Source organism: Biomphalaria glabrata, chromosome 16 (genome assembly GCF_947242115.1).
Source record: "Biomphalaria glabrata chromosome 16, xgBioGlab47.1, whole genome shotgun sequence".
Lineage (NCBI taxonomy): Eukaryota > Metazoa > Mollusca > Gastropoda > Planorbidae > Biomphalaria > Biomphalaria glabrata.
The window spans coordinates 17,297,773-17,319,997 of NC_074726.1; the positions used below are offsets into that span (position 1 = coordinate 17,297,773).

Here is a 22,225-nt window from a genome sequence, read left to right on the forward strand (position 1 = left end):
TTCACTGCTGTGGAAATGGGATTTTAAAAAAAAATTGAAGTTAATACCAGGTGCAGTACCAACAATACATTGGATTTCCAGGCCAAAGAATTCAATTAATGATACTACTGAGACATTTTAAACAACTGAAGTTCATAAATATAAATGAAATCAGATTTGTGAGCTAGAAATTTACTACGAATACTAGATCTACTATTAAATTTCTTATTTAATAAGTAGATCTATCGTCTACGAAACTCAATTCCAACTTTTTAACTTTTGACCTTGGGGGTGTGTCTCGCCGGCTGAGCCAGCGTCAAGCTCTCTCATCACTTTTTCCATGTCAACCAATGTTAGGTCGAAACAGCACAAAAAAATCATAATTTTCTTACGGTCAAACATACAGTCATAATTTATACACCATTAGAAATTTCTTTTAAAGTATTTTAATGATGTAATAATGAAAAATTTTTTTTATCAAAGATAATTTCTTTTTCGCCTCCCTATCAATGAGTATCAATAGGATTTGAGTGCACCGTCGTGACGTCACACAGAAATTCAGTGAAAATCTGACTGTTTTGGATGCGCAGAAAAATTATGTCACAAAAACATCAATTACTAAGTTATTCTTGCAAATAAAAAAAAAAGAATAATATATTCATTATCTATAAATCAAAACACATATTATATCAAAAATTGTCAAAACCATCGGAGTTACCCTTTAAGTCTAAGTCTAGACTAAGTTCTAAGTACTCTAAGTTAGAGTCTAAGTCTAGCTTAACTAGCTAGAGTCAGCTAGAGTAACTTTATAAACTTACGTTACATTATCATATCATTTAATACATCTATCAAACAAGTTAAGCCCTTAAGCTCAGTCGCCGACATTTTTTATGTTTGAATTTGTGTATCTCTGTAAGAATTAGACCTAGAAAAAAACTGATTGTATCTATGAACTCCTCATCCATTTTTCTTATAATGTAGACTTTGTATGTTTTATTCTATTACTACTCATTGTTAAAATTATATTTGATGTTAAAGTGGGTCAGGTCGATGCTTTCAGTTTCAAGCATCGAACATCGTTTTACCGCTACCTTCAAGAATCTTATCTTATCAAACATATTAAGAAACTATCTAACACACGAGAAGTATGGTGTTTTAAAAGTGTTATAATCTTAAAATTTTGTGAAAAGTATGGTTTAATTTTTTTTTATTTATAATAAATATCATTTTCTTTTCACGCCATGTCAAGACAGACAGATTTTTATACACATGCCCCACATCGAAGGAATCTATCAGCTCTGCTAAGAAACTGACAATACACATATGTGTAAGGTGCTAAGCCCAGTAACGCATTACCGACACATTACCATACCGGTACTTATTTAGGTGACTCTAAGCTATTTTGAGATATAAGGCCCTTAATAAATCCAGATTCTATATTATTTGGGGGAGAGCCAATAGATAATCCCGCCCTCCACAAGCCATTGCAGGACACAACAGTTTACGTGGTTGACCTAAAAACAAAAAATATGCGGCTCTACGTATCTAGCCGCCGATCTAGCACACTCAGTGTATGCCCAAACGTCAGTGCTGTAGAGATATTTTTCGATCAGGGCGGGGGAGGAGGGGGGGCTGAAAAGTTATGGTAGCTTGTGAGCTGTGTTACCTATAGATGTAGATAGATCCGCCCTCCCTAAACCACCTGGTTGACCAAAAAAAAACAACATATTTTATAGCACGTTTTGTATTTATCACACACACACACACACAAACAACATATCTATATATCTATCACACCTAGTGTTTGTGACCTAATTAGTGGCTTGACGGTAGGTACTCGACTGATGGCTCCTCCCCCTTTCCACTCAATATTGTTCTTACTACAACTTGAACAATGTTTTGGGGCTGTGTTGATGGCCTGGTTTACACTGTGTGTTGCGCTATCACTAACCATTTTTTTGTTGTTGTGTGTTAGTTTGGTGGCTTGAAATTTACATTGTTACTTTGCACTGAAAAAGTGTGAATGTTGGAGAGTGGAATTGTGTTAGAAGAAAGTGCGGCTAAGAGGGCGTAGGCAGGATAAGAGAGTGGTTAAATGTGTTATTGTTATTATTTAGTGTATTTGTGATGTTTCAAAGGAGTGTCTTTGTAGCACACTATGAACCATACTTTATGGCAAAAAAAAAAAAAATAGCCTTCATCCCTTATATGGGTATGAATTGCCAGGGGAGGTTAAAACAACAACTTTACATACACGGTTACAGAGAATTTAAAAAACTGCCATCAGCTTTGGAATAAGGAACAAAATTACCAGAACTTGTCTATAATTGGACATGCGCAGTCCCCAATGGTCGATTTTTGCTCCAAACATAAAAACAAATGAATTACAAACAAAAAAAGCGACCCGTTCAAGGAAGGAGAATTTGATGAAGTGTTCAAAATATAAGAACCTCCTCTATGATTAAATTAGATAGTTAGATTCTAGATCTAATAGAGTAAACTGACATCTGTTGAACAAGTAAAGCTAAGTCGCCGACATTTTTTATGTTTAAATTTGTGTATCTCTGTAAAAATTAGACCTAGGAAAAAAACTGGGTAATCGTAAATGTGAGCGTTAAAAATTATTTTTCGCGACATTCCTTGTTGTCACTGTCTGGCCAAAAACAAATCCAGATTTTTTTTATCAAAAATAATTTTGGCATCGTTAAGTGCTGCCAACTAGAAATGAGAAATGTATTAATGTTAGACAAAATAATTTAGACCACAATAAAATAGTTTTATTATTTTTTTTAAAGATTTATTGCAGTGAAATTTTTAACATCTTTTCATTGTCACTGAATTATGAATTATTACATTCTCTGAGTAAAAATACTTTTTTTTTTGTGAAGTAACCTATGTCTGTATTTTATAAGACAAGATCTGGATTGAGATTTTTTAAAAAAAAAGCTTTTATGAAATGCTAGACCAGATTCCAGATTATTTTAAATAGTTTTTATTTTCATAAAGAGCATTTTTCATGCTTATAGCATGCTCAGAGCACTATGGTCCAATCTGTTTTCTGGATCACTAGGTGGGGGGGGGTATCCAGGGAGAATGTTTTCAGTGATGCTTTTAGGTGCCCAGTAAACACAACTCTGATTGAGTCCTGTGTTGAGAACCTCGAGCCTCCTTATAAGTAGCCAAGACAAGCCCAAGCGTTTTATGTCTCTCACACTTGTCATATAGCGATTTCTATTTATTTATTTCTCTTGCTGTATTTTATTGGTGGTGTATTTTGAAAGTAAACGATGTTAACAAGGGAAATTAGTTTATATAAATGTTAAAAAAAAGCTTATTATTATACAGTGATTATATTAAATGATTTAAAATGTATATAGGTGGGATGACTATTGCCAAATTAAAAAAAAACTTAATTAAGGAATATCACAAAACAAGAATGATAATTTAAACAATTTAATATTTATCGGAAAGTCCTATAACATATACATATCTAGACTATCGTAGAGTCACTAGATATATATATATATAAACAGTCTATGATTTTTATTATTATTGGTAATACAGTACATATTCTAGAAGGTTTTCTCTCTCTCTCACTCTTACAGAATTTAATATTTATTTTGTATTATAATTTTTGTTTTAATTATGCAACATAAAATATACATTCTATGATTTTTTTAAAAATCATTGAATATAATATAAAGTAATCGAATATACAGTCATATATATATATCTAGTGACTCTACTATAGTCTAGATTCTAGATCTAGATGACTAGATGATGGGTCTAGATCTAGATTATAGATCTAATCTAGATCTTATTATTTATTATATATATAGAATCTAGATATCTAACTAATGATAATCTACTATCTAGGACTAAGGCTAGATTAATAGATAGATCTAGAATATGATCTAGATCTAGCATTCTATATATTTTAAAAAGTATTTAGACATATCTCGGGAGAAATCAAATTACATATTTGTAATCTGCATTTTTTCTGCGTATTCTTAAAATATAAAAGAAATCTGATTCTGTGAATCTATATAGTCACGTAAACTAATACCTTTAATGGCTGTCTGGTCGTGCGGTTTGCGCGCTGGACTGTCGTTCGGATTTATCTATGGTCGAGGGCTCAAATCCTGCCCTATCCCATCCCCCGTCGTCCTGCGGGAGGTTTGGACTAGGAAGTAAACTATCTTCAACTCTGAAGGAACATCTGAAACATGTAAAACATTACAAAACAAACAATTCTTTAACTGGGAATAGGGTTTTGACCTAATTTGACCTAAACACAGTTGACTGGGAATTGGGTTTTTGACCTAATTTGACTTAGTTGACTGGGAATTGGGTTGAAGCAGGGCCTGTCTTATGCCACTGCAACCTATGCGGTCGCAGTGGGCCCCGCGCTTTCATAGGCCCCGCGCTAATTCTATGTGTAATTATTAGATTGCAGAATATATACGAAAAAGTCATGGAAATCTCCTGAAAACTCATAATAAAAATCTCCTGAAAAATAGTCAAAATTGTCATTTGTGGGTGTCATTCATTGCAGAAAACGCCAATCCTATGCGCAATAAAAGAAAAAAGGCATTGTCAGCTTTCATTTAATAAAATGTAATAATCGGGCGAATTTTCACCTTAATCGGAAGTTACAATTCTTTATTTAGTTTTAAAACCACTGGCATATAAATATGCCATAGATAGCACGGTTCGTAAATTAAAGTTAATTAGATTGCAATTTTGTTCTTAGTAAAGAATAAATAAATTCAAAGTCGAATTTTTTTTTCTAATACAAAATCTTAAATTTTCACTTATTACCCTTATTCCCACCCAGACTAGGCCCCGCGCAATCAGTTTCGCATAGGGCCCCGCAATTGTTAGGACCGGCCCTGCCAGTACCAATGATCTTCATTCAAATAGTCCGTTTAGTTCCTTGACAAAATTTACAGATGATATGGCTCTTCTTGCCCTACTGTCAGAGAGCTTGATCATAAATAGATAAGTGAAATTTGAAAAATACTGATTGACAATTTTTTAAAATTCAATGTCAAAAAACTCTGAAGAAATGATTATCAACTTCCGAAAAGAAAAGAAATAAAATTATATTGTTCAAACCTTTAGTACCTCAGAACTGTGTTAGACAATAAATTAAATTTCATTGCAAGCAAAGATTACATAACTAAAATAGTACAATAAAGATTAAGACTACTAAGAAAAATGTTCTCCTTCAGTATTAGGGGAAAAGCCTTGTCAATCATGGACATAGCTATGATTTTTTTTTGTCCTAAGCAGTGGATTTTCCTTTGGTCTCAAATGTGTATCCCAATTCCTTTGTAAGTGACCTCCAGGTGCTCTCTGTATGTCAGCTAAGTCAAGTTGGCGCTGATATTTAAAATTTTTCCATGGGGCACCTCTGCTATGTCGACCACCTTTTAGCTCACCAAAAAAGACTGGTTTGGGCATACATTTGTCCCCCATATGGGATACTTGCCCTGCCCAGCGTAACTGTCAGACCATAAGAAGTCCCTCTATACTGTCAGTACTGGCGTTTGCAAGGACATCACTGTTTGACTGTGGTCTTGACACCGTATGTCCATCTTTGGTGAAAGCGTTCAAGCAGTCATGCAGGTTAAGAGAACCACTGCTTGGTAGACATTGATCATCATTTAATTTCTTTTCTTAACGTATCTTCAATAACATGGACTAAAGAATGACAACGTATTACTAATTATAAACAAAATTGCTTTTCAATGGGCTTTGTTGCTGCAAATACAAATTATATATCTGTCAGACGTGAATAGCCCAAATTTTTCAGTAAAAGAAATTATAAAAGTCATTCTTCTTATTTTATCTTATATAATACAGACGTTACTTCAAAAAAGAAGATGATTACGTCCTACGCGTCATGCATTTAGTCATGCATATTAACCAATGACTTAAATTCTGCCAAGTCACTGGTTTTCCTGGCTAGCTCAGGCAACCCATTCCATGCTCTAATAGCACTAGGGAAGAAGGAGTATTTGTAAAAATTTGTCATAGCATATGGGACGAGGAATGTGCCTTTATCTTTGTGTCTTTCAGAGTATTTTATTAAATTTTGTTTTTGTATTTGAAGATTATGGTTCAGTGTTTTATGTATTATTGCTACTTTACTTTTGAGCCTTCTGTCCTGAAGGCTTTCTAAATTTAGTGATTTTACTAAAGGTGTTACTCTAGTCAAATGTGAATATTCGTTTTTTATAAATCTCACTGCTCTATTTTGTGTCTGTTCCAGTTTCTTAATGTTTTCTTGAGTTTAGGGGTCCCAAACGGAGGATGCATATTCTATTATTGGCCTAACCAAGGTTAAATAACATTTTAGTTTTATGTTCTTATTTGATTTATAGAAATTTCTTTTAATAAATCCTAATGCTTTGTTTGATTTTTTGTAGTTTCATCAATATGTGGATTCCATGACAGTTTTTCATTTATTATAACACCTAGGTATTTTGTATTTTTAGTCTGTGTTACTGGTTTGCCATGAATAAGATAAGTGGAATTAATTTGTTTTAGTTTTTTTGTTACTCTTAACAACTGACATTTTTCTGGGTGGAAAGACATGCTCCAATTTGATTCCCATTTCTGTAATTCATCTAATTCTCTTTGTAAAATATCTATGTCTTGTGTTGTTTTTATTGTTCTATATATTATGCAATCGTCTGCAAATAATCTGACTTTTGTTCCTGAAGTAATGCAATTTGGTAAATCATTTATGTAAATTAAAAATAGTAGTGGACCCAAGACTGTTCCTTGAGGTACACCTGAGTTTACTGTTATCAGTGTTGATTTAGAGCCATTTATTATTACAGTTTGTTCTCTCCCTAACAGAAAATCTTTAATCCACTGATGCAGTGGACCATTAATGCCGAAATATTTTAATTTTTTTAAGCAAACTATGGTGGTGAACTTTGTCAAAAGCCTTAGAAAAATCTAGTAAGATAGCATCTATTTGTTCACTATTATCTAAACCTTTTGAAAAATCATCAATTAGTCCTATTAGTTGTGTTTCACATGATCTATTTTTTATGTTGATAAATTAAGTGGAATAGATCTATTGTTCTAGAACTTTAAAATCTACATATTTTTTTGCATCTCGTACAGCACAGCAGACAAATTTACAAAAGCCGTCAAGTCGCAATTTGGTTTTACGTATATGTATACAGTTTACGCCATTCACGGTTCTGCGTATAATGTAGGCGTAGTCATATCACCACATGGTCACATGTGATTCGTAAAACATTAAAATACATAGTAAACACTGCACTCATCATTAATCTTCGGAATCACTGACATTGTCATTAAGTAGACTCTATATCTAGATCTACATTTCAGATCGGATCTAGTTTAGAAATCTAGAGACTAGATTGTCACTAGTCTAGATCTAGCTCTACCTGACTAAAGTCATGAGTATCTTGAATGCAATATTTCCCATCGATACGCAGCCCCAGCTGTAACTTACATATTTCCCCACAACCAGGGCAAGCATAACCATTGTCCGCCTATAGTCGATTAAGATTTTCTTTTCGCCGTCTGCTTCTGTCCTCGGCAGCGGATTTCCTTTTGGTCTCAAATGTGCATTCCGCGGCCTTTGTGAGTGACCTCCAGCTGTCTGTCTCGCTAACCGAAAAAGACTGCTTTTGGCATACGTTCGTTCCCCTTACGGGGTACGTGCCCTGCCCAGTGTAACTGTCGGACTATAAGAAGTCCCTCTATACTAGCTCATACCGGCGTTCGCAAGGACATCACTGTTTATAGGAAGTGCCGTAGCACGGATACAGCAGTGGTCAGGGTACTAAACGACTTACTTCACAATTCCGACATAGGCCACATATCAATTCTTTCCATGCTGGACTTGTCTGCAGCCTTTGATACGCTAGACCATGAAATTATGATGGCCAGATTCTCTGCCTCTTTTGGTTTAGCAGGAATCATTCTAAAGTAGCTTAGATCCTACCTGACCGAACGCACCCAAAGTGTCGTTATTAGCGGGACGGAGTACCCTAAGGATCAGTTCTAGGCCCAGTAGGCCCTACTGTTCATTATGTATACATGTCCACTCAGCGGTGTCATACGGTTAACCGGCATCTTATACGAGTTCTTTGCCGATGACTCATAGTTATATGATTCCTCAATACCCTCAGAGGTGTCGCATCTGGCAGAGAAAATCAGTGGTACCGTTGCAAGGGTGAGCGATTGGATGGTTGAGAATAAACTCAAGATGAACGAAGACAAGACAGAAATAATTAAGATTGGCACTCGGAACAACGTCTCAAAAGTCGAGAGCACAGGTTCTCTTTTTATCACAAACTGCCAGGTTCCTTTTGTCCATGTAGTGCGGAATCTTGGAGTTTCTTCGACTCAACACTATCTTTCAACCCACACATAAGTCAGCTCTGCAAGGGTCTTTATCTGCAGCTGCACAAGTTAAGCCAAATCCGACCATATTTAACAACGAAGTCAACAAAAAGCGCTAGCTGTGGCATTCATACTCTCCCGCCTTGACTACTGCAACGCCGTGCTAACATGTATACCCGATAAAAAAATAGCCAAGCTTCAACGTATTCAGAACAATGCCGCATGAATAGTCCTTAGAAAAAACAAGATGAGATTCTGCTACTACGCTCTTGCGCACGCTCCATTGGTTTCCCGTGAAAGTGAGAATCGATTACATGGTCGCCACACTTTGTCATCAGTATATATATAACAATGAGATGCCCTTGCACCTTAGCAAACTGATTACTCCATATGTCCCCCAGAGAGCCCTGCGCTCAAAGGACTCAACGCTTTTAGTGGTGCCACGTTTCTCCCTCAAAAGCTACGGTCTGCGGGCTTTTTCAGTTCACGGACTAAGGGTTTGGAACTCACTCCCCATTTATCTCAGACAGACAACATGCTACACCACTTTTAAGAAGAACATTAAGACTTTTTTTTTTAGATTAATTGAGCCTACATTTTGTTTGTTAACAGCGTTTTATAAAAGACTCATCAAATAAGGTACTGTAAATGTGTAGTTTCACGCGCTAGTTTCAGGTCTTTTATTTGTATAGCATCTATCGCAGTGGTCTTCAACGGGGGCACTATCTCCCTCTGGGGGGCGTTTTCGTAAAATTGTGGGGCACTGGGAGCAAAATGGGAGATAGGGGGCGCTTGGCAAAATTGGGGGCGCTGGGTATAAAGGAGGAAAGAAGAACTAAAAGTGCACTGAAACAAAACAAATAGTAAAAAATTCCTCTAAATTAAAGCTGGCAAACTAAATAAAGACTAATTTATGAACAGATACAACGGTAGAAATTGAGTTCGGGAATCCCAGTTTCTATTTTTAAATTAGTAGGCTACTCTGTTATTGTAATTTGTGCGAATCTTTTGTCCTTAGATCTTGTTCGCCTATACCCTTGTGATAATAGTTTATTTTATCTTCATATGCTAATATATTGATATGTAAATGTTAATTAAAAAAAAACAACAACTTTAAAGCTAACATTCAAATAGATTGACAAAAACATTGATAGGAGAACTTGCTGGTATGTAAAAAAAAAGTATATTTATGAGTTTTAGTGAATTGCCACTAGATAAAAAGTAATCCAATGTTTTCAGATGAGGTTATGAAACCAAATCGGCTTCACGAACATATAGCAATATCCAAAAATAATTTAAGAATATTCATGAAAAATTATACAAATTTACTATTCAATTTACTATTCAAACAATATTTAAAAAAAAAATAAAAAAATAACAACGACAAATGCATAGCTTTTTTTTTTTAATTCTTATGATATTGTTTGAGAATTGATTAAAAGTAAATTAATTTTTTTTCGAAACATTTCTGTGACACAAAAGGACTGTTTTTGTTAGCGATGAAATATATTTTCAAAATTGTCTAGCTTTGTAGCTTATGACGACATATAGGGAACCATCAGTGGTTGAACGCTACAATGGCTTTATGCAACTTCTTGTTAAAATTTTAGCCGCAATTTCATTTCTAGTTGAATCTTATTATAAAAATTGTGAATAAAATACAAACCTATGCCCAAAATAAGCGCATCTTTCAACAGTTTTGTGAAACAAATGATGAGCAACAAGTTAAACTCTTGTAAACTGAAGTTCGCTGGATTTCGAATGGGGTTTGATACTGCTCGTTTTGTTAAGTTCTTAAATACCATTTTGGAAATTTTTTTTGAGAAACATGAAAACGGTTGGCGATGACTTAAAGCAGGATAAAAAGAAAATTTGTTTTACACGGTAGGCATCTAATACAAATGAATGAAACCAACCTCCGACAGCAAGGAAGAAAAATAGATTTACAAAATAATGTCTTCAAAAAAAAAAAGAATATTACCATAGGAAGCACAACAGAGATATGGCTGCACGTAAATGTTTCAGTAAAATTCCAAAATTGTGATCGAAAATGGAATTATTTTTTTAGCTTTTCTATCAACATACATGGTTTATCTAGATTTAGTACGTAACAAACTTACAGAATAAGCAAAGAAATAAACTGGTTGTAGCCACTAGAGGAGACCTTGCCTTGCTTTGGCTAATTTAAAGCTTGAAATTTCTAATACTGCAGAAGGTCCCCATTAGCTTAAACCTAAAAACAGTAGACCCTATTATTCAATAATTTAAAAAGGGACTATTCTTAGGATTTGAAAGAAAGTCATGATTATGACATTATTTTTTTTGTGTAATCACTGCAAATTATTTGACTTAATTTTTGTATATTGATAATAATAGCAATGTCTTCAATTCTGAATATTAAGGCTGAGTGCAATGTTTCACATAACTACGCAAACCCAGTTGCGTCCTGCATATTTTCCCGAATTTTGTGCCGACAAAGCCGCTGTCCGCTGATGGTCTATTTAAGTTTTCTTTCCTTCTTTTGCACCTTGTCTTCAATAATGACTTTACTTTGAGTCTGAAATGTTTGTCCCGCAGCCTTTTTGAGAGCTCTCCAACTATTTTTCTCAGAGGCCATCTACTGCCAGGTACTTTCCTCTATGCCAGTGAGTGCTAAATGGCGCCTGAAAGGATTTTTATAGCGCTTACGGGGGGTCGGGCACCTCTGTAACGCCGTCCTCCTCTAAGCTCGCAAAGAAGATCGCCTTTGGCATGCGGTCGTCTCCCATGCGGGATTAGTGTTATTGACAGCATAAAAATTAATAAATAAATAATATTTTGTTCAAATTTGCTTTCTCACGATTCTTTATGTGTTTTTTTTCTTAGAGGGGGGCGCTGGCAGATTTTTTAAAAGAAAAAATACGAAAAGGGGGCGTTAGGCCAAAAAAGGTTGAAGACCACTGCTCTATCGGGTTTTATCCCAACTACCTGTACTTTTGTGCAGAATTTTTTTCTCTATCAGGCACATTTAAAATTATAGCAAAATAATGTCAGTTTAATTTAAAACGAGAACTGAAACATGCAAAGATATATAAGGAAAAAATGCACTTCCGGCCCAATTTATGATTCTACTTTTTAATCAAAGAAACGAAATGCAATAGTCCAACATTGCCCATTAGGTCATAGCCCCACTGTGGAGACTTTGCATTGAAATCACCCGCGATGACATTTTGAGAATTGATATTTGTACTGTCAATTTCTAGGCCGATTTCGTGCTTGGAGGGGGGGGTATACAGATTAGTTACTGTAAGTTTTCGCCCTTGTTTGTGGATCTCGAGGGTGATGGCGTCGGTACACCCGTGCACTCGTGGACCGGGGACTTGTTGCAGGTTGTTGCACTTGCATTTAAGTGCTGTGTAACCGGTTATGCTGGCATTTCGCTTGCCAGTAAGTGTCTCTTGTAGTAATACTACGTCAATTGACATATACCTCTCGTGTAGGAGTCTAGAGAGCTCTAAAATCTTGGGTGTGACCCCACAGATGTTTAGTTGTAGAATCGAGAAGGACCTAGTGTTAATGGGCTTAGTCCCTGGGGTGGTTGGATCCCACTAATATCTAGTTGGTTTGTTTGATAGCCGGGGGCTCTCATCACTATATCGCATTCAGTCATTTCTGTCTGCCGCGTATCATTCTTGACAGGAGGTTGTGACTGACGTCCATCAACCTTATTCGAATCAGACCTCCGAAGGAGGTACGAATGCAGTGTTCATTGAGAAGAGGACTTTGGTGGAGGAATTTTAGCCCATTCATTGCGACCTGACAAATTCCCCCTCACCGAGGGCGTGGAGTGACCAGTAGTGGACTTTTCATGCCCGGGCCTGTCGCCCACTACCCGGGGCGCGTAGCCTGTTCGGATCTACTCATTCCCGCTTTTATTCGTGTCTGTACTTGTCATAGATGTATGGTTAAGACCGTTGGCGGCCTTGATTACTGCTCTAATGCAGCAGTTGTATAACCTATACTCATGTCACCATAGAGGTCAAGGAAGAACCTGCCTCAGCAATCAACACCACAGTTTGGCAAAATAGTTTCCTGCAGGACAGGAGTGGGATGGTACACGTTTCTTGATATTCCCAGTATTGGAATTACCATTTATCGCAACAAATTCCTCCACTAGCGCACCAGGGAACGGGCTAGTTAGAGCCTAGCTCTTGGACGCCAACAAGACAACCCGCAAAGGTCGCGCCAGTCAGTCCAGTCTTTGCCCAAAGAGAGACCAGCAAATTAGCAGAGCTCTAGGAGAACCCGGCCAACCCTCGAGTTGGTGTCCAGCGCTATTCGCTTTTCGGAGATCCCGTTAGGTCTCTTACTCACTGTTGCCCCGTGCCCGGCGGGCCGGGGGGGGGGGGTTGGACATAACCCATTTGTTTGCTCTTTTACATTTGCTGACCGCTCATTCATCGTTAGCAAGCAACCAGTACCCTTGGCCACCCCTCTAAAGAGTGGGGTGTTCACCCGGCGACCACTATGAGGTGTTGTGGAACGCCGAGCCTTTTGTACACAACATTTGTGACTGCTGTCAAGTGCTGCACTTGGAAAATATAGTTTGGTTCTCTGCCTGCCTGGCCATCATAGCTTCAAGATTTCATTGTATAAAAATCAGTTGTGACTGCTGTCACATACTGCACTTGCTGCATAATGAAAATATTGTTTGGTTGGCTGCCTGACCATCATAACTTCAAAATTTTATTGTATAAAAATCAGTTGTCAAGCCCATCCAAAATTAGGTAGTGTTAAGTGGACCTGTAATAAAGTGAGAGCTACCTGTATATTAATAAACTATTTTTATAATGTGAATTACTATTTAAGATCAATATTAAAAATGTTTTATCTTTATTCATCAGACATCACAATGTTACGATCTCGCTCATTTCAACTTATGCACAATTTAGATGAAAAAGAAAAAGAACCTAAGGTAAAATTTAAATTTTGTATAGAAAAAAACTAACTTGTCATGCTGAATAGGAAACTGACATTTATTGTGTAATGAACTCTTAAATCTATTGACATTTTCTTCCCATCATGAGCATGATGCAGGTCTGTGAAGAAATTAAGAACCTTAAATTAATTTGTAAACTGAACAGGCACTATAGTATCTCTGATTGTAAATAATACAATATTTTAAAATGAAGTTGATACCGGCAAAGTGTGAAATGCGGACAATTTAAAGAATGCCTGGCTTTTTGGGGCAAAGTGCAAAATGATTCTCTTTTATTTCTTCTTTGCTTAATCATTCTGTAGAATTACTAGAATTGCTATAAGCATGTATTAAATGTGTGAATTAAAAAGATATTTATAATAAATTATTTACGAACTACTAAGAAATACAAAATGAATAACAGGCAATCTTAATCTATAAAATATATTTACTTACTTAGATCCTTCGACGCCTTTCTGTGCATTTGGCGTAAAGCTGTCTCTACAACTGTCACTGGCAATGTCTGAAGCATCTTCCCACTTGGTGCACACTGTTCAGAGGTCCTCCATGAAGGTTTGGCACCAAGTAATACTAGGATGTTTGTGCTTTCCTCATACTGGCCTCCATGTCATTGCAATGTTTGATGTATAATTCATTCTGTTGGAGGACATGTCCTGCAAATTCATGGGACATTTGGTCACAACCTCTTAAAGTGGTTGGCTCCCAGTTCAGCTTAGGGTTTCTTTGTTTGAGACCTGAATCTGTAGCTAACTCCTAAAATACATCTTAGTCATCTTTGCTGAGCTATATTTAGTTTTTTCTCAATTTTGGCAGATGACTTTCATGTCTTGCATACATACATTGCTGTTGGAATGACTTTTCTGTTAAGTATGTGTATTTTTGTCCCAATTCCAATAGCTTGGCTTGTCCAAATAGGCCTCAGCCTTTGGAAAATGCTCCCTGCCTTTCCTATTTTCACAGACTATGTCATGGTAGGCATTTCCATCATTTGCTATGATACTGCCTAGGTTGTCCAACTCTTTAAGCTCTGACTCGCCAAGTATGACGGGGGCACCCTTTGCCTTATATCCCAATCACACACTTTTAGTCTTATCCAAGTTTATGCGGAGGCAATTTTAGGTGCCTGTCTATCCAGGCTCTTCATCATTTCTTGTATGCATTTACTTGTAGACCCGAGTAGTGCAATGTCGTCGGTGAAGTCCAAGTCTGTCACTCAATTCTGTTCATGCCATGGAATACCGAATGCAGTCTGATTCATTGATCTCCACATTAAGTAGTCAATGGAGGAAGAGGAAGTAAGACAAGATGCACCCCTGTCTCACACTTGTTTCAACTCTAAAGGACTCAGTTGTTCCTTATAATAATAATAATAATAATAAAAATAATCTTTATTATCCGTAAGGAAATTTGTCTTACAATTTGTGCATTACACCAAACAAAAAACATTATAACTATAAGAAACCAGAGTGTACATTCACACCAGACTCACTCATAATTTACATGTGACAAAGTTTATACCAGATTGTTCTTATTTAATGATTTGATTGCCAGGGGAACAAAAGAGTGTTTGTGTCTGTTTGTCTTTGCTATCGGTGTCTTGTATCTCTTTTGTGATGGTAAAATCACAAAATCCTGACACAAAGGGTGATTCTTTATTTCGAGGATCTTGTTAGCTTTTTTATAGATGTTTGTCTCAAACAACTGCCCAAATGGGGTTTATATTCTGTTTTAATGCAGCAACTACATTGACTGTATAAGTGTCCAAGGATCTGCTTGAATTTTTCAGGTATGCCATATTCTCTAACTATTTTCCATAGTGGCGCACACTATTAAATGCTTTTTAAGTCTACGAAACTGATAATTAGCCATTGTTGGTATTCGAGATTTGGTTCAATAATATTCTGTAGAATGAAGATCTGCTCTGCATATGATCTGCCTCTTCAGAAGCCTGCTTGCTGTTCTCTGAGACTCTTGTTTACAGACTGTTGAAGCTGTCTCAACAGAACAATGATGAAAACTTTACAGGGGTTATGCTGTCCATCTGTTGCAAATTAGATCTAGATCAGATCCTTTCGATCTTTTCGTGTAAATATGGTAAACATAGTCTAGATCGATGAAGTTATTATGCTTTCATAGAGTTGGAAAACTTTTTTTTTTGAGGATCTGATGGTTTGTTTTAGGGCTACAATACATGCACTACGGTCTAAGTTAGCACCCAAGGAACATTTATGCCAAGTTTTATCAAGATTGGTCAAACGGTTTCTATTTCTATTCGTAACATACATACATAGGACTACATACGCCTTACTTTCTACTTTATAATATATACAAGATGATTGTGGATTACCGCACCTCGAATCCAAGGGGAGATGAATCCCATCTACTGGAAAAAAAATATTTAAAACCTACTCCACAAATGGGCAAGTGTGCATGCGCATTAAGCGTTCCTTACTGAGTTAGAAAAAAAAAAGTTTCCTGTGTTCTATGTTTTTTCTCCCCTGTGTTAAGGGGAAATCTTTTAATTTTAAATTCAAGTATGTCTAGAATCTGGATGGGAAATCATAAAACAAAAGACAACCTCCCTTGGGGACTTGGCAGCACTCTCCACTGTTGAATGATTAATTTATGCAGCAAAAATGGTAAGCGCCAGCTTCCAACAATGGCGCTGGGATATGAATGGGGGGATCGAAGAGATTCCCTCCCACTTAATAATACCATTATCATCATCATCCAGTGCAAGCCTCTTACTGGAAGGAAGATTGTTAAAGAAAGAGACTGAAAGAATATTGAGTTCAATCTCCATGGTGCCGGCTTTCATATCGCAGTGGCCTATTTTAAAAACCGAATTAAATTTTAATGACTTCCGAGTCTTGGGCTATCTCCCAGTATTAGGTCACGTGACTCAACAAACATGTCAAGCTTTAAATTAGTATGGTGAAGTTCTCCTCTGATGGCTACATCCAGTCTATTTCTTTGCTCACTCATAAGTTTGTTACACACTAAATCCAGTTTAACCATGTATGTTGATGGAAAAGCTAAAAATAAATTTCATTTTCAACCACAGTTTTTGGAATTTTACAGGAACATTTAAGTGCAGCCATATCTCTGTTGTGCCTCCTATATTAACATTCTTTTTACTGAAGACATAATTTTGTAAATCTAATTTTTCCATCAACTGTATTTGAATATCAGTAATAAATGATTAAATATTGTCATTTATATTTAAATTTGTAAATTTATTACATCCTAGGAGCGAATCATCATTTCTTCATAGAGCATTGTTTGATGAATGCATAGACATCGATGTCTTTAGGCAGTAATTCATACTAATTCATTTGTCAACATAAAGTTATGTGAGATTGTAAAACCCTATAATATACATTTAATATCTCAATAAAAGAGAAAATAATTTAATTAATGAAAGTAAATTTCTTTCCTTGCAGTAGGAGGTTGGTTTCATTCATTTGGGTTAGATGCCTACCATGTAAAAAAAATTTTTTTAAACCTGCTCAAAGTCATCACCAACCGATGAATCTTCCTGTTTCTCAAATAAATTCCACAGTTGTATTAAAGAACCCAACAAAACAATACAACTCTGTTTTGAAATCCAGCGAACCTCAGTTTGTAATAAGAATTTAACATGCTGCTCATCATTTGTTTCACACAACTGTTGAAAGATGGAGCTTGTTTTCCGCATGAGTTTGTATTTTATTTTACTTTTGTATAATTAGATTCAAATAGGAATCAAATTCTGTGCTAAAATCTTAACAAGATGTTGCCTGTGTATCACAACTCACAAGATGAATAGTGGATAGATCTGGATTCTCTTTATTCTATATTCTATATTACTTCTGAAGCCTTTGTAGAGTCCAACCACTGATGTTGCCTCATATGTGTCAATTAGGTACATAACTGCACAATTTGAAATAAAATTTCATCACTATGAAAAAAAAAGTCTTTGTGTCAATTTATTAAGAGGCCACTAAAACCTATTTTTCTTTGCACTTTTTTTTTTTAGAAAGTTTTTTAATTGTTCATGAATATTCTTGGATATTGCTGTATGTTCCTGAAGCTGATTTGGTTTCATAACCTCATTTGAAAATATTATCATTCAAAGAAGAACATTGGAAGTGGCAATTCAATAAAAGTTAAGAGAGACTGATATTTGTGAAGGCTTGCATCTTGCCATTCTAAAAGTATAAAACACTATAATAGCCATTAGAAACATTTTTTTAAAGCATACATTAAATATTTGGTTTAATTTTTTTAAATGTTTTTTTTTTTAACAGTTTCCTGTACTTAAAGAATCATTTGGGGCTGATATCTATGTGTTAGCCAAAGACAGGGAGATATTTACAAATCCTGAAGAAACTAAAAGACGAAGAGCTATTCGACTTTTACGCAGCAACCATAACTCATGGGGATTCACACTTCAGGCAAGAAAGTTTTTTTTATCTGAAGCTCTTTATTAGGGCATATTTACTTGACATTCATTGATAATAGATATATTTACTAATAAACACAAGGAAGCCAAATTAGTGTAATTAATTACTTATTTTTATTATATTTTCCAATTAGTCACTTAATATTAAGTTTTGTTTATTTGATATACACAAGAAGCACATTTTTAAACTTCTAAATAGCCAACATTTTAGTGATGTAAATTTTCATTTTCTATTATGTTTAGACATGAGAAGACTTTAGAAAGTAAGTCAACAAATAAGAATGCAAATAATAAGCTGAGCTTGTAGGTAAATAAAAGACACATGATTTTATTTACAAGTGTAAAAAAAATATGATAAAGAAATGCATAAATAAATAGTCGTAAATACTAAACAATCTAAAACAGTATGACTCATCAGTTACTAGTCATATATTGTAGATTAAATAAAAAAATAATCATATGCCATAAGACAATGTAAGGTCTCATTCAGGAAAGGAAAAAATTCTACACACCTGTATTAGTAATGTATGATACAAATCTACTTTGAGTGATCAGGGTAGAAATTATTTTTTTTTCCTTTGGAAAGGAAAAACACCACACATCAGAATGGTACCATGTACCATGAGTCAACAGGTTAGAAATAACTATCCATATATAATAAGCATAAGCTTAGAAATAAATCGCAGCTTATAGCCATTCTTATTTGTTTAAAAAAAAAAAAAAGAAAGAAATATTCTAACATCAAATGATACATATCTACCAACACTACAGTGCAATCAAATAATAAATGGGGTTCCAAGTATGCCTTCCCTCATGAACATTTGTCTTGTTATATTGCACTGTTATTTTATATGGTGCTGTCTAGACAAAGGTATTTATGAATCTAATAACAGCTCTTTTTATTTTGAGCTACCAAGCTTGAATCAGAAAGCAAAACCAAGAGTTTTTGAGATTCCAACAGCAGGCGAGATTTTGTTACAAAGGACTGGTTAGTTGCTGCATATTACCAACAAAAGACAGTATGGGTGGGAATGAGGATATGTCAAAAAGATGGAAAGTTTTTAAAAAATCTCAATATTCATGATGATGAATAGGGAGATCTGCAATTATGTTAAAGAAAATTGAAAACTACATATGACCAAGACAAAATAAGAGAGTGTCTAGATTTAGAGTGCATCAAAGAAAACAAAAAGTCTAGAAGGTGAAGGTTTAACAACTTTGTCAAAGATTTTAAGCTTATCATTATGGACAGTGAGTATGATAATCCAGATTACATGCTTATTGATTTAATCATTAACAAAACAGAAAAGTGCAAAAAAAAAAAAAAAAGACTTTTTAATCAGGAACAGAAGTTGACCCTTAGCAAGGCTATAGAAATCTGACAATATAAGATGTTGCAAAGCCAATTGAAGCTGTTCAATGGACAAAAGCCAAAAAAGTACAAGTAAAGTTCCCTTTTTAGACCATGCAGTATATAGGGCAGATGATGTAAAGGTCATCTGTTTCTGTGGCCTACGGTTAACAAGGGTGTTATGTGGCCAGCATAATGACCGACTGCATTTACCTTTCCCCAACTAATGTCAGGTACCCATTAGAGCTGGGTGGACTCAGAGGCTCGTGTGGAGTTTTTGATCTCCCATCGAGCGCCTCCTCAGGTGGTGGATAGTGGAATACCCTCCAGATATGGTGGGTACGGGGAAATAAAATACCCGGGGTATCAAACCTGCTGCCTTGCAGGAAGTGGAGGGATCCACAAAAGCTAGGGCACCTTATCCGAAAACAAAGGCATCTATCCAGAGAGCTGAAAGGGGCAGCCCCCCAGATGGTTTTGTACAGTGCTTACAACTCTGTCATAAAAAAAAATACTATAAGCTTCTACACACAAGAAAACCCGGACAGATCTCAATGAAAAACGACCTAGGCCTGGAAAAGGACATGATTTTTTTTTTTGCGACATGGACGTGCTAAGCCTTTATAGAGCAGGTGCGCTAGCCCAACTTACTGAAGTGTTAAAGAAATATAGGATACCCCTTGTAGCCCTACAGGAAATCAGGTGGAAAGACTCGGACATTCTCAGAACCAAGGAGTATACTATATTTTATGTGGTGGAAGCACTAACAACTTAGGTACAGGTTTTGCTGTTAAAAAGGAAATGGTAGGTAATGTCATTGGATTTAATCCTGTAAGTGATAGACTCTGCTCACTACGTTTGAAAGGCAAATTCTTCAACATATCATTTATCAATGTTCATGCCCCTACTGAAGATGCAGATGATAACACAAAAGAAGCCTTCTATGATGGACTGGAAATAATTTATGATGAAGCACCAAAGCATGACATCAAAATATCCCTAGTAGATTTTAATGCAAAAATTGGAAAGGAATCAGCATTCAGACCAACACTTGGCAAAGAAAGCTTACATGAAGAGACAACAATAATGGCATAAGATTAGTGGATTTTGCATCAGGAAAAGGAATGTCTATCTGCAGCACAAAATTCCAACATAAGAATATTCACAAGGTAACCTGGATCTCACCTGATGGCTATACCCAGAATCAAATAGATCATATACTCATAGATAAGAGACATGGATCAGATATACTAGATGTAAGAAGTTTCAGAGGAGTAAATGCTGACTCAGACCACCTACTTGTAAAAGCTAAACTTAGACAAAGAATAAGTACCATACACAATTACCAAAGAAAGAGAGCACAGCAATACGATAGTCAAAAACTCACAAAGGATCCACTTGTGGCAGAAACTTATAGAATTGCACTCCAAACGCAACTAACAACATTAGAAAAGGACAGCGAAAATAACATAAATGAACATTGGGAAATAATGAAGTTATCAAAAGAACATCAGAAGAGGTAGTTGGATTTAAACAAAAGAACGAAAGAATGGAGTGGTATGATGATGAATGCAGACACATTATAGAAGAGAAAAACAATGCTCGGATGATAATGCTACAGAGAGAAACCAGAAAGAAGGGCCACAAAAGCCGTGAGAAAGAAAAACGGGAATGGGAAAAGTCCAAGATTACTCAAATTGAGGAACTTGCAAAGGTGTGAGACATGAGAAGAGGAATATATATGAAAATTAAAGATGAAAAGAACGGATTTCAAGCTAGATCACAGATATGTGAGAACAAAGATGATCAGCTTATTACAGAAAACAGCAGGGTCATTGAGAGATGGGCTGAATACTTTGAGGAGATCCTAAATACCACTGAAGATGGAGACAATGGAGAATATGAACTGCCTCATGGATGACCAGATCCCATATTGAACCCTCCAACACTCATTGAAACATCAGAAATAATTAGGACCATGAAGAATCACAAAGCACCAGGAGAGGACCCAATTACAGCAGAACTAATTAAATATGGAGGGAAAGACTTACATTTCCAAATACACAGAATAATATCAAGAAGAAGTAATACCAACAGAATGGGAAACGGCTCTTATAACCCCAATACACAAAAAAGGATCCAAGCTAAAGTGCTGTAATTACAGAGTAATCTCTCTACTAAATGTGACTTATAAGATCCTGTCTAGGCTTATAACTAAGAGGCTTGGAAAATATTCAGAAGAAATCTTAGGTGACTAGCAATGTGGTTTCAGACCCAATAAATCCACAACCGATCACATCTTCACACTAAGATGTATACTAGAAAAATGCCGTGAATACAACATACCAATCCACCATCTCTTTATAGACTATAAAATGGCTTATGACAGTATCAGAAGGAAATATCTATATGACACTCTTCAGGATTTTGGAATACATAACAAGCTGACAAGACTTATACATATGACATTAAACAACAAAAGTAAAGTCATAATTCAAGGTGAATACTCACGAGAATTTAGGATTAAGACAAGGTGACTCACTTTCTTGCATGCTTTTCAATTTGACACTGGAGAGAGTTATAAGAAATATACACATAAACACAAGGGAAACTATTACTAACTACTTCAGGAGAGAAAACACAGGTCCACAACCAACAGGGACGATATACAGCCAACCTCTACAATACCTTGCTTATGCCGATGACATTGCCTTATTGGGTAAAGAAACCTCTGACATTGCCAGAGCCTTCACACAACTAGAAGAAGCATCTCGACCAGCAGGGCTTGAGGTCAATGACAGTAAAACCAACTACATCACAATGACAAGAGACAATCAAACAGAGGGACAATATATCAAAATCAAAGACCACGAATTTGAAAACGTCCAAACTTTCAAATATCTAGGAAGTACAATTGATTTAAAAAATGACCTACTAACAGAAATAAAGGAAAGAATCGCAGGAGCACCCATCATTTACTTAAGAGCAAAACAATTTCAAGAAAAACCAAGAAAATAATTTACAAAACCATAATAAGACCAGCAGCAATGTATGCAAGTGAGACCTGGACACTGAC

The 22,225-nt window shown here is 35.8% G+C and overlaps 1 protein-coding gene across 2 annotated transcripts in view; it reads left to right on the plus strand.

Annotated features, from left to right (window-relative positions):
• The window catches only part of LOC106058455 (uncharacterized), a 69,007-nt gene that overhangs the window by 3,776 nt on the left and 43,006 nt on the right, over positions 1–22,225 (plus strand). For both annotated transcript variants that reach the window (XM_056014377.1, XM_056014376.1), the window contains exons 2-3: positions 13,260–13,330; positions 17,644–17,790. In XM_056014377.1, coding sequence (XP_055870352.1) covers positions 13,268–13,330; positions 17,644–17,790 — 210 coding nt within the window. In that variant the 5' untranslated portion in view covers positions 13,260–13,267. The remainder of the gene's footprint in view (positions 1–13,259; positions 13,331–17,643; positions 17,791–22,225) is intronic.